The sequence below is a fragment of the Taudactylus pleione genome, unplaced genomic scaffold, assembly GCF_031769625.1.
Source record: "Taudactylus pleione unplaced genomic scaffold, aTauple2 ptg000642l, whole genome shotgun sequence".
NCBI classification, from domain to species: domain Eukaryota; kingdom Metazoa; phylum Chordata; class Amphibia; order Anura; family Myobatrachidae; genus Taudactylus; species Taudactylus pleione.
In genome coordinates, this window is record NW_028285044.1 from 666174 (window position 1) to 683009 (window position 16836).

The 16836-nt window shown below is 46.1% G+C and overlaps 2 protein-coding genes across 5 annotated transcripts in view; one reads left to right on the forward strand and one right to left on the reverse strand.

The window, feature by feature from the left end:
- The window catches only part of MICALL1 (MICAL like 1), a 202886-nt gene that overhangs the window by 104841 nt on the left and 81209 nt on the right, over window positions 1-16836 (forward strand). The gene's annotated exons all lie outside the window — the stretch shown is intronic.
- LOC148478988 (speedy protein 1-A-like) overlaps window positions 12664-16836 on the reverse strand; it is a 38073-nt gene continuing 33900 nt past the window's right edge. For all 4 annotated transcript variants that reach the window (XM_088455101.1, XM_088455102.1, XM_088455100.1 and 1 more), the window contains one exon: window positions 12664-12938. In XM_088455101.1, coding sequence (XP_088311227.1) covers window positions 12702-12938 — 237 coding nt within the window. In that variant the 3' untranslated portion in view covers window positions 12664-12701. The remainder of the gene's footprint in view (window positions 12939-16836) is intronic.

Sequence of the window (16836 nt, forward strand, 5' to 3'; positions counted from 1 at the left end):
CTCTACAGGTCTGTAACCCTCGCTTTCACTGTGCATGACGGCTGACGGACAGACCACAAATTTATTTTATGGAGGTTACTACACAGCAGGTAACAACAACAAATCTATTACATAAAGACTAACTTTATCCTATTGATTGTGACCAGCTTTATCGACACTGTTTTCTAAATCAACTGATGAACAGTTATGCTGGCCATACACCTACATCGTGCAGGTGCGTGCTGATGTGACTCACCATGCCGTTTACCCTTCAACTCCCCACAGAGCTCCCTGGCAGTGCCGGCCGTACGTTTTTGTACTAATTTCACACATGATTTACACACGATCTGTCTTACGATCACGCGTCACTGTACAATGAATAGCGATACGATTTATCGTGTGCCACACAAAAAAACATGCGATCATGCGATAGATTGCGCCTAAATTTAAATAAAGGGCTGTGTTTCACTAGGGGGTTACTGGGATTGTCTGGGGGGTATAAATAGCAGCAGCCATTTTAAGGTCTCTGCAGTTTCTGTTTGCTCTGTGATTAGTGAGGCTTGGTTTTCACCCTGCTGAACGCTCCACATTGCTAGCAACTGTGCTTTGCTTGGCTTTACAAAGTGCTTTATCCAGCTCTATTTCCTGTGTTCTATCCTGCTCTTTTATGGTGATGGATCCCTGGCATCATAGAGCTCTGCTGTCCTATGCTGTGGTCAAGCTGAGTAAGGTGAGGCAGAGGGCCCAGTGTAGGAGGAGGATTAGGTCCTGTTGGACAAAGGATTGGCTGCTGGAGAGGGAGAGCCGATCCTACATGCCTCTGTAGACGGAGATGAGGGAGAACAACCTGGACAATCACCACAACTTCCTGCGGATGGATGAGCCCACATTCCAGGAATTGCTGTGTCTGGTGACGCCCTATATCTAGAAGCAGGACACCAAGTTTAGGATGGCCATCACGGCCGAGGAGAGGCTCGTGGTGACTTTGAGGTACCTTGATACGGGACACTCCTTTGAAGACCTCAAGTTTGGGACCCGCACCTCAGCTCAAGCTTTGGGACGCATTATCCCAGAGACTTGCATGGCTATCGTGAAGGTGCTGCAGTTCCGTTATTGTAAGGTAAGATAAAACACACAACACACTGTTTTTTATACTTAAACAAGATGATTGTTTTATTAAAACTAATTTTAGAGTTTTTGTTAATTTTAAAGACAGAAAAACTATTTTATTTGTGTTTTTCTATGTTTTTGTGGCCAACATGGCCTATAAAATGTATAAAACAAATTGTAATTTTAAATATAATAAACATATATGTTATAAAATGATAAAAGTATCACCAAGTTACCCAATCCCTGATAAGTATGGTGCGGTATGTGCTTTGATGTTTGCGGCCCAGATTTCAGGGGTGCAAACACATGCTGAAAGTGCTAATTTAGTGGGTCGGGCACCATTGAGATGCACTTCCAGCATGTGTCCATGAGCCGCCTGAGTCTGTGGGATCTATTTACTAAACAGAGTTAGGAGACAGCGAAAAGTGATAAGGTGCCAGCCAATCTGCTCCTAACTGCCATCTCACAGGCTGTGTTTGAAAAATGACAGTTGGGAGCTGATTGGCTGGCACCTTATCACTTTTCACTCTGTCTCCTAACACTGCTTAGTAAATAGACCCCTGTGTCACAAACACCATGATGCATACAGCACCATACTTATCAGGGAGTGTGACACTTCTTAGTACTGTGCAAAACTATGCCAACATTACACACAGTAGAGGGGACCCACATCAAAATTGAGGAAATCATTTTACTCATCACATAAAACTGAAAAAACCTTGACATCAAAGGTGGAGAACTGGGTTGGTAGGAGGAGGTGGGGTGGTGAGGAGGTTGGTAGGAGGAGGTGGGGTGGTGAGGAGGTTAGTATGAGGAGGTGGGTGGGTGAGGAGGAGGTGGGAGGGGGATCAGGTGGGAGGGTGGGTACTGTTGAGAAGAATAGTAGGTGGGTGGCGGCGTGGTAAATGTAGGGGGGCAGGAACTGCTGGCGGGGTTACAATGTTGGTGTCCGCTGATAGTAGAGACTGGCGAGCTTTGAATATTAGGTCTGAGGTCAGTCTTTCAAAATGCATTCATTGGTCTTGGATCATTGCTCTGAGTGCTGCACTTACATATGCAGCAAAGTGGTCATATTTGTCAGGGGGCTTTAATAAGGCTTCTCTGGCCTTTCGTAATAGTGGGTCATCTTCCTCCTGGGTATTTTTTGTTTTCTGGAGTTGCTTTTTGTCTTCTTGCGAATTGGTCCGGGATGCTGGTGATGTCAGAAGTCTGTTAACAGAGAACATTAAAACAAATGTCATATGTTACTTTTTTTTTCAATTGTTTCACAGTTCCTTACAAGCACGGAAAAGTGGTTAGCCATTGCAGACGAGTTTGAGAGCCATTGGCAGTTCTCTAACTGCGGGGGAGCTATCGATGGGAAACATATTAGGATTACCCCACCGGCCAACAGCAGGTCCTACTACTACAACTACAAGGGGTAATTCAGTATTGTTCTGATGGCGGTGGTGAATGCAAACTATGAGTTCCTCTTCGTAGATGTGGGGAAGAATGGCCGTTCTTCTGCCGGTGGATCATTTAAGAAGATGGCATTCTACAACTGTCTCACGACACAACCTGCATTTGCCGTCCAGAGAGGCTACCAAACATGGCCTACATTACATGTTTGTGGCTGACGAGGTATTCGCCCTTCATGAGCAGGCCATGAAACCATTCCCACAGAGGGTCTTGAATCATGAGAAGCGGGTGTTTAATTACCGCCTATCTCGTGCGAGGTGTATTGTGGAAAACACTATTGGGATCTTGAGCAACCGATTCCGAATTTTGCATAGCCCGATAAATCTGAAGGTGGAGATTGACTGGGTGGTGACGGCTTGCGGTATACTGCACAACTTCCTGTGCAAGAAAGCCACCCAGCAAAGGTTATTGGGCACAGCTGCAGTGGAAGACCAAGAAAATCCAGAAGAGGTTGTTCTGTTCCCCTCAATGGAGGTCCCCATGGTCATGGAAACCGGGAGTGCTCTGGCCAAAAAGGTCAGAGACGAATATATGGCCTACGTTAATGGGGACGGTGCGGTGCCGTGGCAGGAGGAGTACATATAAAAATTTGTTTGGTAGGACTCCATTTAGAATTGCTGACATTTCACATTGCTGGGTCTCTACTTACCAAAGATGTCTCTCCAGGTTCCCCCACATCCTCCTGCTGCAGGCTGCACTCCTTGGTCTCTGCCATCACCTGAACTGAAGGACATACCGGATCCTGCTGCACCACAAATTTGAAAAGGTCGTAATACCACAGCTTCGGCCTATAAACACAGTCAGTCCCTGCTCCGGATCTCTTCGAATTCTCCACTTTCTTGTACTTTCATAAGTTTTGGATCTTGTTGCGCATCCACTTTATGGAATTGCCTCTCTGCCAGATGTTAGAACATTCTTACATGGGATTCTCCAACTGCAGCCTCCGTTTGTCAGTGGCACCATCAGATTTATCCTTGATTCCTAGGGCATTGCAGGTTCCCCCCTTTGAACCCTTGGATAAGGTGGACTTAAGATGGTTGACAGCGAAGACACTTTTTCTTCTCGCTATTTCCTCGGCTCGCAGAGTTTCTGACTTGTCAGCACTGTCATGTCACTCTCCATATTTGATTTTTCATCAAAATAGAGCTGTCCTTGTACTAGGGAGGGTTACCTTCTGAAGGTGGTTTCCCATTTCCATATGAATGAGGAAATTGTAGTCCCGGCCTTTCAGTCTTCAGACCTTTCTACAAGTGAAGTTTCCCTGGATGTGGTTCAAACACTTCATATTTACGTGGATCGTACCAACTCCATCAGGAATCAGATTTGCTCTTTGTGTTATATGGGTTTCACAAACGAGGCTGCCAGCAAGCAAACAGACTTTGGCTCACTGGCTGCATACGACTATTTCTTAGGTCTATACACAGGCTGATCTCCCTGTCCCAAACAAGGTGACATCACATTCTACTCGGTCTGTGGAACCATCGTGGGCTCGACTGAACAACTGTGCAAGGCAGCCACTTGGTCTTCTGTCCATACCTTTATTAAATTCTATGCATTTGATACTTTTGCCTCCCAGAATGCTTCCTTTGGACGGCGGATTCTTCTCTCTGCTCAGGAGCGTCCCCACCCTTAAGGGAACTGCTTTAGGACAACCCCAAGGTAGATCCTGTGGACCCTATGGACACTGAAGAAGAAAATAAGAGTTATGGTATAACATACCTCAGTTAACTATTTTTCTTTGAGGTCCATAGGGTCCACAGGGTGCCCACCCTGATGCACCTGGCCTCAGTTGGGATATGTTCTTGCCTTTTTGTATCCTAATTCCCTCTTCGTATTGTGAGAGTGTTTCTTATGTACATTGTACTTCCTTCTCCACTTTCTGTCTCTTGTCCATAGACTTGTTTACAAACTGAATGCCTGTGGCTAGGGGCGGGGTATATAGGGAGGAGGACCAATGCATGCCGGGAGCTTTAAAGCTTTAAAGCTGAACCTGTTTGGTGCAATGAATCACTCAAACTACATACCCCCAAGGTAGATCCTGTGGACCCTATGGACCTCGAAGAAAAAGAGTTAACTAAGGTATGTTATACCATAACTCTTTATCAGTAATATGATGCTTCATTTTGTGACTAATACTATGGTACTTTTACGCAAATATTTGTGTGAATTTTCTGCAATTGAAAGTGCTGCATTATGTATAGTACAGTAGTGACGGCAATGGGAAAATACAGTACACTTGCAAAAACTTCAGTGAAAAATCTGGTGCCACTCTAGTGATTGTGTCATGCTGAGTAAGGACACACGTGTTTACCATGCTACATAACAAGCAGGCTCACGACACTGCCCATTTGTAAATGGATGTGTAATTCCATTTTACAGCCCTTTGGTCACAATAAGCCTGACGCCCACGGAATACATAGCCTGCGTGCGAACGCCTAGTGACGCCCATTAAACCACAAGCAGAGATGTGGTACAACTCTAAGTTGCTCATACTTGCGTGAAGTTGTGCATGCAGGCTCTGGCACATGCGTGGTTGCTGACAAATCATGAGATCCGTCTGCAAAGCGAAATTGCATAGAACTCTTAATCTGGCCCAGGGAGTGGCCTTGCGACATGCCTCATCTATGCATGCTGGCCGAGCAGAGCACAGAGAGGCAGAGCTAGACGGCTGTACCGGACTATCAGCCCTTCTGGCATTAGCCTCGATGGCCAGTCTGGCTGTATTTGAGAAAGTAATAGATGTGCCATTCTTGTCACCAGCTGGTCCCAGCGGCTGTATTCAGTCTTTGCATGTCTGGAATTAGAACTCTAGATATGACCAAGTTTTTTTTAACTGAGATTCACTAAAACTACTGTAATCTGTCTATGCAAATGTTACTTCATTCCACTTGTTGGTTCTAGCCCTGTGGTTTCACAATACGGTGGTGGAAGAGTTTGGCGTGGGAGTAGACATTTTCTGGAAGCACCTCCCTCCTGAGTTCTACGATAAAATGGACGCATATGGTAACAAGGACCTCACACCGGCCTCCAGGGCAGCGCAATCTTAGATCGGGCACTGAAGACTCTGGATGAACTGCCTGAGGAGTATAAAGATTTCTATGGTAGGAAAATGGTATTACGTGTACAGGCCAAAGCCTACAGTGCAACCTTTGAATAGAACTTTATACACAAACTGCAAATGAAGATATATATATATATATATTTTACTGGGTCTGTTGTATCATCCCTGATCATAGCCCAGAATTCAATTTCCATGTTCTTGATTTTTTTTTTATTTTAATGTTTGCTAGCGCTTCTAGCAATTGAAGAATGGAATAAATATATTTTTATATTTCATGGAACTGTTATATCGAAATATTGGAAATTTATCCCATTCCCACAACTATTCTCCTGGTTAATGTTACACAATTATTGCTGTACCAGTTATATCTCGCATCGCTTTACAGCTGTGTAATCAGCTAGTATTACAGAGTATGGTAGAAGAAGTATGTGTACTGTATTCAAGGTGTGACACCGTGATAAGGTGCAGGGACAAGGTTCTGTATTTTAGATTCATTTTTTGCCTGTTTATAGTCATACTGTACAGTTACTGCAGATGGTTACTAAGCTTCTGTCTGCATAATGAAACTATAATTTGAAGGACTAATGTTGGGGCACTGGTATTATTTCGTAAATATCGTGGCGACCATCGCTCTGTGACCATTTTGCAATTTCAACTTTTTATTTTATTACTATTTGAATTTGGTGGAAAAAAATATAATGTGCAGACTTTACAGTGAGGGAAGGGTCTGTTGCATCCGTGCTGCACACTAATATTATTATATCCAAGGTTATGTGGATCTTGTTGCAGATGTAAATGGCTTTGAAACTGTAACTGCTGATATAGAGGTGTTAGGAGTGTTCAGCAGGGACATGCAGGCAGAGCCTCCCCTGTCATACTCCAGAGATTTGATATAAAAATGATGAGAATAATATAAGGAATATATTTATAACTAATAAACATCGGCTTTGTTTGTTGTAATCATTTTTATAGTTAACACTCGCCAGCTTTGTGAAGCTCCCTGGGACTGCAGGGAGATGAGAGATGAGGCAACAATAGCTCTGCCTCGCTTCTGTATAGTCAGACACTTATCGATTCTAGCAGAGATAGGCAATACAATAGAACAGTTTGGCATGATTCCATTGGTTCTTCTTCCTGGTTCTTCTGTTACAGTACAGTTCATAGGTCAGTTCGTATGGACACAATACAGCCTCCAACAGCCCTTTGTGTCCTTTTTCCCACTGCATTATAAATCTAAGCTGGTTACATTACAGAGTACATTTTAATGTTTAACTCTCTATAGTCCATAGTTTGCAGACACAAGTTTCGATCTTCTCACCGATGATACCGGGGGAAGCAATCGGGAAGCCGACTGCCTAAATACCGGCAGCCAGCTTCCCGACTGTCATATCCCGGCAAGGGTGAAATGCCGGGCGTCTAGATGTAGACGCCTGCATTTCCCCGACGCCGGGAGACTGGCGCCCGGCATCCCGATCGTAGTGATGCCGGGCGCCTCGAGCGGACAGCCGTGGGGGGGTGGGTTAGGTTTAGGGCTCCCGGGGGGGACTTAGGGTTAGGCACCCCCCAGGAGGGTTAGGGTTAGGCTAGGGGGAGGGAGGGTTAGGGTTAGGCACCCCCGGGGGGGACTTAGGGTTAGGCACCCCCCCGGGGGACATAGGTGTAGGCAGCGGGGAAGGGGGTGGTTAGGGTTAGGCACTTAGAGGGGGTATTAGGGTTAGGCACTTGGGGGGGAAGTTAGGGTTAGGCACCCCTAAGGAGGGTTAGTGTTAGGGGGGTTAGGTTAGTAGATACTTACCTATCCACGATCGGGATTTCCAGCGCTGTCGGGCTTCCACTGCATCTAACTCTGCTCTTGTCAGGCTGCCACTGACGGGAATCGAACCGCCGGCCTTTCATACCCATTCCGATACCGGAAACCTGTAGAGACACAGTGGATCAGTTCAACACCAAACACGGTCTGCTTACCATGTACAAAACCTTAGATATCTAATAACCTTTATTTCACAACATTAATACTACTGAATAAACCTTGAACATTACACTTTAATGCTAGGGAACCTTTTATGTAAGTGTGCAGTGTGTAAGTATTGGGGTTTTGGGAAAAGACGATAGTTAGCGTTGTGCGGCTACGTGTTTGTGGAGTACACCATGGTACATGTTTTGCAGGGTTGATCATTTTATGTGTTTTAGTGACTGTCTGTATTGATATGAAGAGGACTTTTAACTTCTTTCTATTGCGTGGGAATTGCATGACGCTAAATAATAGCATCACTGCATGTACTTATAATGGGCAAGATTCACTAAAATGGCGCTGGACGGCCAGTCGCAAAATGGCGTCTCATTGCCATTCGCAAAATGGTGTCGTACAGATTTAATTTTAAACCGATCCTGTCTCAGCCAGTTATCTGGCTTCGACACATTGCTTGCAGAGCTGGGCAGTAAGCTGCACAGAAAGAGAGTTAATAGTGGCATACCTCTGAGTATGGGGGTGTGCCTTGAGCACTGATGGACTCCTAGGATTGTGTCCTGCAGTGTTTAGAGATCGGAGCTTAGTCAGCAGAAGCAAGAGAAGACACAGTGATGCAGGTAGGAGAATCAATGGACACTAAAGCTTAGTGTAGTGAGGGGAGAGTTACAGTGAGTAGGGGGTGAAACAAACTCCCAGCACTCAGACCCATCTCCATGTGTGCCTCCCCAGCCATAGACCTCACTGCACGTCACTGGTGTTCAGATCTGGTCGTCCAGCACTCACTTTTCCCATTTAACAGTCACCAGGTACTGTATCCCAAAGTGCTCAGGTGCCGCCGCATTTTGAATACTGAGTCCTGTAATAGAATTGCTGCCTAAGGGTAGAGTCACTTTACATGTGCCAATATTTTAAATGGGACTTTGGATCAATTTTGCATATATAACTAAACACTATTAAACCAATATTAACCCTAACCCATATCTAGCTGTTCATGCTAGTCCATACACACAGGCTGCTGAACGGTAGGTGACAAGGCTACAGGGGCCAGGTGTATACAGCAGACTGACCCTCTATAGCACAGGTGGAAACATGGGTGTAGCATTAAACATTTCTGATAGATTTCCTGGACCCTGATGACACAAACAGAGGCCGTGGGCTGTACTGTGTTGCATATTGAGATAACTGTTTGATTACTGTGTGCTGAGTTATTAATTGCCCAAAGCTGGGGTTTGCCATTACCTTAATTCTGTCATTTCACAGTAGTTATAAATTACTGCCATTAGTTATTATGTTACAATGCTGCATAAACACCTTCATATAGCAGCATTTTCCCTTTGGTATTAAGAAGCACTAAAGTTGTGGTTTAAAAAAAAAAATAGACTGTGTACTTCTGTAATTTCTGTTTCGTCTACTGATACAGAGTATTAAAGGTGTCATATCAACTGTTACCACTAGTTATGTTACATCATATTATATAGATGTAAGGTCACCGCAAATGACTAACCTCATCATAATAGACACCTGCTTAGAATGAAACGTCACTCCCATTGATTATAATAATAGGTTGTTACCAATAGTTATGTTACATTATATTATATAGATGTAAGGTCACCGCAAATGACTAACCTCATCATAATAGACACCTGCTTAGTATGAAACATCTCTCCCATTGATTATAATAATAGATTGTTACCTCTTTGCAGTACGGACCTAAATAACAAAAGTAATGACCTAACACTCTCCTTATACTTCACTACCTTCGGAATAAATATTTCATGTGCATCAGTTGTTATGAAACCAACTCCATATACCTGGCCCAGGTTGACAGGAAGATTTTCCTAAATACGTCTGGCTTAATGTTAACTCCAAGGATCTCAGACCATGTAACAGAGAGTTCACAAAATTCATTTGAAATGGGAAGAAACCACTGGGTAAATTTACTAAGAAAGACAAACGCCGGTCCTGTGTAAATGTGTAGCGCAGATCGCACTCACTGCGGTTGGCGCTACACTGGTTAACTAGGGCGGGCCGGTACCATGGCCGGCGGTGTCCCCCCGCGCAGCCGGTCCCACGGCGCCCAGGGCACGCACCCCGCTTGCCCTGCCCTAGTTACGACACTGGTACGCATAAAGTGTCACAGTGCACAGCCTTATGTAAACATGTGCAATTATAAAACTGTATGAAGTGCAGAGGCATATTAGGTATAACAGCTTATAGCACACCATATAACAATGCATCAATCTCTATACATCTGAAAAATCATGAGATAACATAACAATACATTATATATTGTATATAGGATCATCTTTGCTCATACCATTAAGGGCTGGTGGTCTGTGCATCAATAGGGTATTGTGATGCAGTCCTAAAGATGGGCAGTTCTGCAACACACCACCTCGCTTTGCCCAATCTGCTGGAAAAGTCTTTTAGGAGTCCAGTATTGTCAGCACAGCATTCAGCACAACGTTTCGGATCCAATTGATGCTTTATCAAGTGCATATTGCTGTGACTTGAGCTGTGCTATTTAACATATGGGGTCCCAGAAATTAGCCCCTCTGTGTGTCACGCCCCTGGTTCCCGCTGAGGTATGTGCAAGTTCTAGTGCAGCAGTTGCCAGGCTGTGCCCTGTGTTTTAGCACTTTACCAAACCACTTCTACAAATGGGGGGAGGAGGGGGCACTGCACACACTGTCACTGTCTGATCCTGGCCCTGATTGCTACAAACAGGGGGCACTGCACACACTGTCACTGTCTGATCCTGGCCCTGATTTCTACAAACAAACGGGAGGCACTGCACACACTGTCACTATCTGATCCTGGCCCTGATTTGTACAAATGGGGGGCACTGCAGACACTGTCACTGTCTGATCCTGGCCCTGATTACTACAAACGGGGGGCACTGCACACACTGTCACTGTCTGATCCTGGCCCTGATTTGTACAAACGGGGGGCACTGCACACACTGTCACTGTCTGATCCTGGCCCTGATTGCTACCAACGGGGGACACTGCACACACTGTCACTGTTTGATCCTGGCCCTGATTGCTACAAACAGGGGGCACTGCACACACTGTCACTGTCTGATCCTGGCCCTGATTTGTACAAACGGGGGGCACTGCACACACTGTCACTGTCTGATCCTGGCCCTGATTTGTACAAACGGGGGGCACTGCACACACTGTCACTGTCTGATCCTGGCCCTGATTGCTACAAATGGGGGGCACTGCACACACTGTCACTGTCTGATCCTGGCCCTGATTGCTACAAATGGGGGGCACTGCACACACTGTCACTGTCTGATCCTGGCCCTGATTGCTACAAATGGGGGGCACTGCACACACTGTCACTGTCTGATCCTGGCCCTGATTGCTACAAACAAACGGGAGGCACTGCAGACACTGTCACTATCTGATCCTGGCCCTGATTTGTACAAACGGGGGGCACTGCAGACACTGTCACTGTCTGATCCTGGCCCTGATTGCTACAAATGGGGGGCACTGCACACACTGTCACTGTCTGATCCTGGCCCTGATTTGTACAAACGGGGGGCACTGCACACACTGTCACTGTCTGATCCTGGCCCTGATTGCTACCAACGGGGGGCACTGCACACACTGTCACTGTTTGATCCTGGCCCTGATTGCTACAAACGGGGGCACTGCACACACTGTCACTGTCTGATCCTGGCCCTGATTGCTACAAACGGGGGGCACTGCACACACTGTCACTGTCTGATCCTGGCCCTGATTGCTACAAATGGGGGCACTGCACACACTGTCACTGTCTGATCCTGGCCCTGATTGCTACAAACAGGGGGCACTGCACACACTGTCACTGTCTGATCCTGGCCCTGATTGCTACAAATGGGGGGCACTGCACACACTGGCCCTGATTGCTACAAATGGGGGGCACTGCACACATTGTCACTGTCTGATCCTGGCCCTGATTGCTACAAACGGGGGGCACTGCACACACTGTCACTGTCTGATCCTGGCCCTGATTGCTACAAATGGCACTGCACACACTGTCACTGTCTGATCCTGGCCCTGATTGCTACAAATGGGGGGCACTGCACACACTGTCACTGTCTGATCCTGGCCCTGATTGCTACAAATGGGGGGCACTGCACACACTGGCCCTGATTGCTACAAATGGGGGGCACTGCACACATTGTCACTGTCTGATCCTGGCCCTGATTGCTGATCTTTGCTTGTAAATAAATGCAATTTAGGGGTACATAAAAATGGGAGCAACTATATTTTTGTGGCATTTTAGGCTACTTTAAAAAAAAAAAAAATGCACCTGCTACAGCCATCAGCAATCCCAAACACACTTATCCATAAAGCCCTCCCCCCCCAATTTCTACCTACCACACTACTTTACACCTATTTTCCAACACTTTTGAAGTTTTGACCCCAAAAATTACATTATTAGAGGGAATTAAGTTAATGAAAAAAATAAAAAAATATATTTTTGCCTTTTTGGTTATTAGGGGAAGGGGGGGCAAGTGGTTCTGAACCAAATCCCCACATTTTTAGCCCAAAATAGGGGTTTTGCACATATTTTCACCTGCTCTGAGATGGTGAAAACTATCCGCCTCTTTTAGCTGCAGGAAATTGGCATGTGCGGAAGCCGCTGCTAATAGGATAGCACGATACGCCTTTTGGTGAAAACTTTGCACAATTGTAAACCTATCGCCAAACCGCGGCTTTTCGTGGCTAATTGAACCTGCCGTAAGTGAGGAACACCTATTGTCCATGTGGCGCTTATTATTTTGTGCTTCATGACAGACTGGCCAGTTTTGCTCAGGGGAACAGGGAGATTGTTACTGTGTAAAGCATATTGTATGCTACCATTGAAGGGTAATGCAAAGACAATGATCATATAAAGACATCGCAGAGTCAGATAGGAGGCAATGAGGACACAAAGAGTTTGCAGATAACAAATGGTAACACTATCAAAATGTGTCAATTGTTAGAAACAAGCATGTATGTATTTTTACATTACTTATATGTACATTAATAAATACCAGCCCAAAAAGTATACATTAATTCATTTTATTAAAAATATGCAAAAAGTGATCATTTTCTTTGCTATGTTTGTGATGTGGGTGAAGGTATGAATTTATGCGCAGCGGCAGCCTCCACTCCTCCTCCTCTGTGGCACCTCGGCAAGGCGCATGCTACCAGCTGGGCTTCCCTCTGCTCTCACAGGAGGTGGTCCGGTGACACTATTCCTGGGAATCTCAGTTGCCATTTGGCCGGCAGATATGGTGTTCCGGAGCATATAGTGCCTTATGGCCCCTCCTAGGTGGATTTTCCTCTCTCGTCTCCATGCCCAGTGATCGTCCCCTCTCATCACCTAGTTAAAAAACATAAAATAAAACCATAAGTCAACTTTTCAGGGACATAGGGGTGTATTCATCATTACATAATTATCAATGGTGAAAATTATGTTTTGAACACTCTGCGAGTTCAAAGAACTGTTCCGAGGCATTCATCATGCCTCATTCATCATCCCTTATTCATCATGCCTCATTCATCATGCCTCATTAAAGTATCACTTCTGAAAAACTGCTCTTTCTGCGGAGTCAGCTTTTCGGAAAAGTTATACTTTTCCCTTTAATATATTCTGTCTCCACTCCCAGCAAACACCTCATCCTCATGTCTCCCCTCTGCCTGCCCACACCTCATGTCTTCACTCCCAGCCGGCACCTCCACCCCATGTCTCCCCTTTCCCTGCCCGCACCTCCTCTGCCCATGTCTCCGCTCCCTGCATATCCTCTGCCCATGTCTCCACTCCCTGCCTACACCTCCTCTGCCCATGTCTCCACTCCCTGCCTACACCTCCTCTGCCCATGTCTCCACTCCCTGCCGGCATCTCCTCTGTCCATGTTTCCTCTCACTGCCTACACCTCCTCTCCATGTTTTTGCTCTCAGCCTACACCTCCTGCTTGTGTCTCCCCTCTCCCCTATGTTTCTTGTGTGGAGCCCCCTCCCTGCCCTGAGAGAGCTGATAAGATAGCCTGCATGTGTTGTCGAGAGGAGGAGGAAGGGAGCGGTAGCAGACAGCTACTGAAGATGGTGTCGATAGAGTAGGGAGGAATCTGAAAAGATCCCTCCCTGCACTTATGAAGGCTTTCGGGGGCCTGTACGCCATCTCAGTACAGTTACACACTCAACTTAAAAGAAAAATGCATTTTTGGATGAATGACATAATTTACACATCCACATACTAATGTATGGGGAGTGTGGAAAGTATCGGGAGAGAATTGTAACCATTAGATATCAGTGATATTTCCTGCGTTACAGGAATGACGAATGGGCCTGACACTTCATTTCTACAAAAGTATGTGAAAGTCTTCCCTTTGTATAAATTCAGTGATGATGAATAGGCCCCATATTCACATAATAATCTGCTAGTTGGTCGTCAATGCTCTAGAATAAAATGATATGCGGCGGCATGCGTATACTCTGTGTGTGACCGCGGGTGTATCTGCATGTAAAATGCTACGCTACAGTGTCATAGCCGCATGAAGGTATGGTGTGACTAGAAGGGCTGTTTAACCACTTGCCTGGCATGGTCGTATCAGATACGACCGCACCAGGCTTGGCTTTCCCTGACATGGTCGTATCTGATACGACCAGTCAGAAATGCCCACTAGGTGGCTGTGGGAAGCTAATCTTCCTGCAGCCGCCTACATCAGAGGGACCTTCTGGTCCCTCTGCAAGCATGGCTGCCTCTCTAGCGTGTCCCGATCACTGCTGGCCACAGTGATCGGGCACCGTCGGCAGCCCCCCTCCCATAGAAGCAGCAGTGCTGCTGCTGTGACCCGATCATTGTGGCCAGCAGTGATCGGGCAGCCATCTCCACCCCCTTCAATAAACAGCAGTAGAGGCGGCTCTGGTAGCCGCCGCCGCCGCTGCTATCTATCCGGGCCGCCAGCGGGACACCCTCCTGCTGCGGCTCCGGAACGACAGTGATCACATAGTGATCACTGTGTGTGTAAAGGAGGAGCAGCGAGGGCTCTGGTAGCCGCCGCCGCTGCTCTGTATCCGGGCCGCCAGCGGGAGACGCTCCCGCTGCAGCTCCGGCACTACAGTGATCACTAGGTGATCATTGTGTAGGAGCAGCAGCTGCGGCTCTGGTAGCCGCGGCTGCTGCCATGTTCCCCCGGCGCTCCCGCCCACTCTCTTCTGGCCTCAGCTCCGCCTCCCCGTCCCCATGAGCCCGATACTGCTGGCCACAGTGATCGGGCACCGTCGGCAGCCCCCCTCCCATAGAAGCAGCAGTGCTGCTGCTGTGACCCGATCATTGTGGCCAGCAGTGATCGGGCAGCCATCTCCACCCCCTTCAATAAACAGCAGTAGAGGCGGCTCTGGTAGCCGCCGCTGCTGCTATCTATCCGGGCCGCCAGCGGGACACCCTCCTGCTGCGGCTCCGGAACTACAGTGATCACATAGTGATCACTGTGTGTGTAAAGGAGGAGCAGCGAGGGCTCTGGTAGCCGCCGCCGCTGCTCTGTATCCGGGCCGCCAGCGGGAGACGCTCCCGCTGCAGCTCCGGCACTACAGTGATCACTAGGTGATCATTGTGTAGGAGCAGCAGCTGCAGCTCTGGTAGCCGCGGCCGCTGCCATGTTCCCCCGGCGCTCCCGCCCACTCTCTTCTGGCCTCAAGCTCCGCCTCCCCGTCCCATGAGCCCGATCACTGCTGGCCACAGTGATCGGGCAATAAATAATTGAACAATTATATATATATATATATATATATATATATACATATATATATATATACATATGTGTATATATATATATATATATATATGTGTGTGTATATATAATATATATATATATATATATATGTGTATGTATATGTATATATATATATTATATATGTATATATATATATATATGTATATATATATATATATATATATATATAAAAACATGCACATAGATAGGCACTCTCAGTACTGAAAAAGTGAAAACATTATTTATTGAAGCTCACATATTCTTCAAGCGATAATCAGGTCGACGTTTCAGTCCTCCTGGACCTTTGTCAAGACATAAAAAATCCAAACTGCACAAACACCACTAAAGACAAGTAACTTCACAGTCACACCAGACCAGCCTATATACCCCTCCCAAATGCCAGTAGAAGACACCTGTATAACAACCAATCAACAATAATTAACATAGAAACAAGAAATCACATACCAAATATGTTAAGTCAGTCACAGTCACTGTAGTGTCCACCTCACCAACTTAAGTTATTTACATATTAACTGTAAATATGGAGCCCAACTAAACTTATACTAGGGATGTGCAGGCTCGGATAGGTTCGAGTTTGCACGTGGAGTTCGGATTTTTCCCTCCAAAAAAACGGAACTCAGAACGAGGCAAAACGTCATCTTACATGGACGAACATCATCATTCCTGGACAAAAGACCAGGAATGATGATGTTCGTCCATGTAAGATGACGTTTTGCCTCGTTCTGAGTTCCGTTTTTTTTTGAAGGGAAAAATCCGAACTCCACGTGCAAACTCGAACCTATCCGAGCCTGCACATCCCTAACTTATACACTTAATAAGTGGGGGACTGTCGCGTTGCGTTCCAACACGTGGAACACACAGAAGCCGGAAATAGTACAAAACATCCGCATAGCGCCGGAGCTCACCACCGCTACATGTGTCAGCTACATTGACGCGTATCGCCCGGGTCGTGGAATCAGGTCGCGTACCACGTGATCCACTAAGACCCATCCAGAGCGAGCAAGGTCTGCATTCCACACACGCGGAACGCAAGCCAAAGTCTATACAGCATGCACTTAGAAGTAACACATCACCACAATCACTGTGGGCGGCGTCATTACATGTCACGCATAACCAAACCAGGGTCGCGCCTCACGTGACCGAACGTGACCTGAGGAGACATAACATAACTGAGTTCCACTACCCTGGAACGCAAGCAGGAGACGGGCATGAACAGGCTGATCAGGGGTGACTGCAAAGATATAAACAACCACAGACATAAATAAACACATCAATTAAAATGTATAGCACATCAGACATATCTAATATCAAAAACCCTAAAACAGTATATCTATTGTAACCCGTGAGGGGGACATAGAGTATTCCAACCAATACTACCAAAGTATATACATATATTAATCAAACAATACTAAACAAAATCAATACTAATAATAAATCTATTAAACAAAAGAGAATAAACATACTAATAATACCCTTATTTATAAC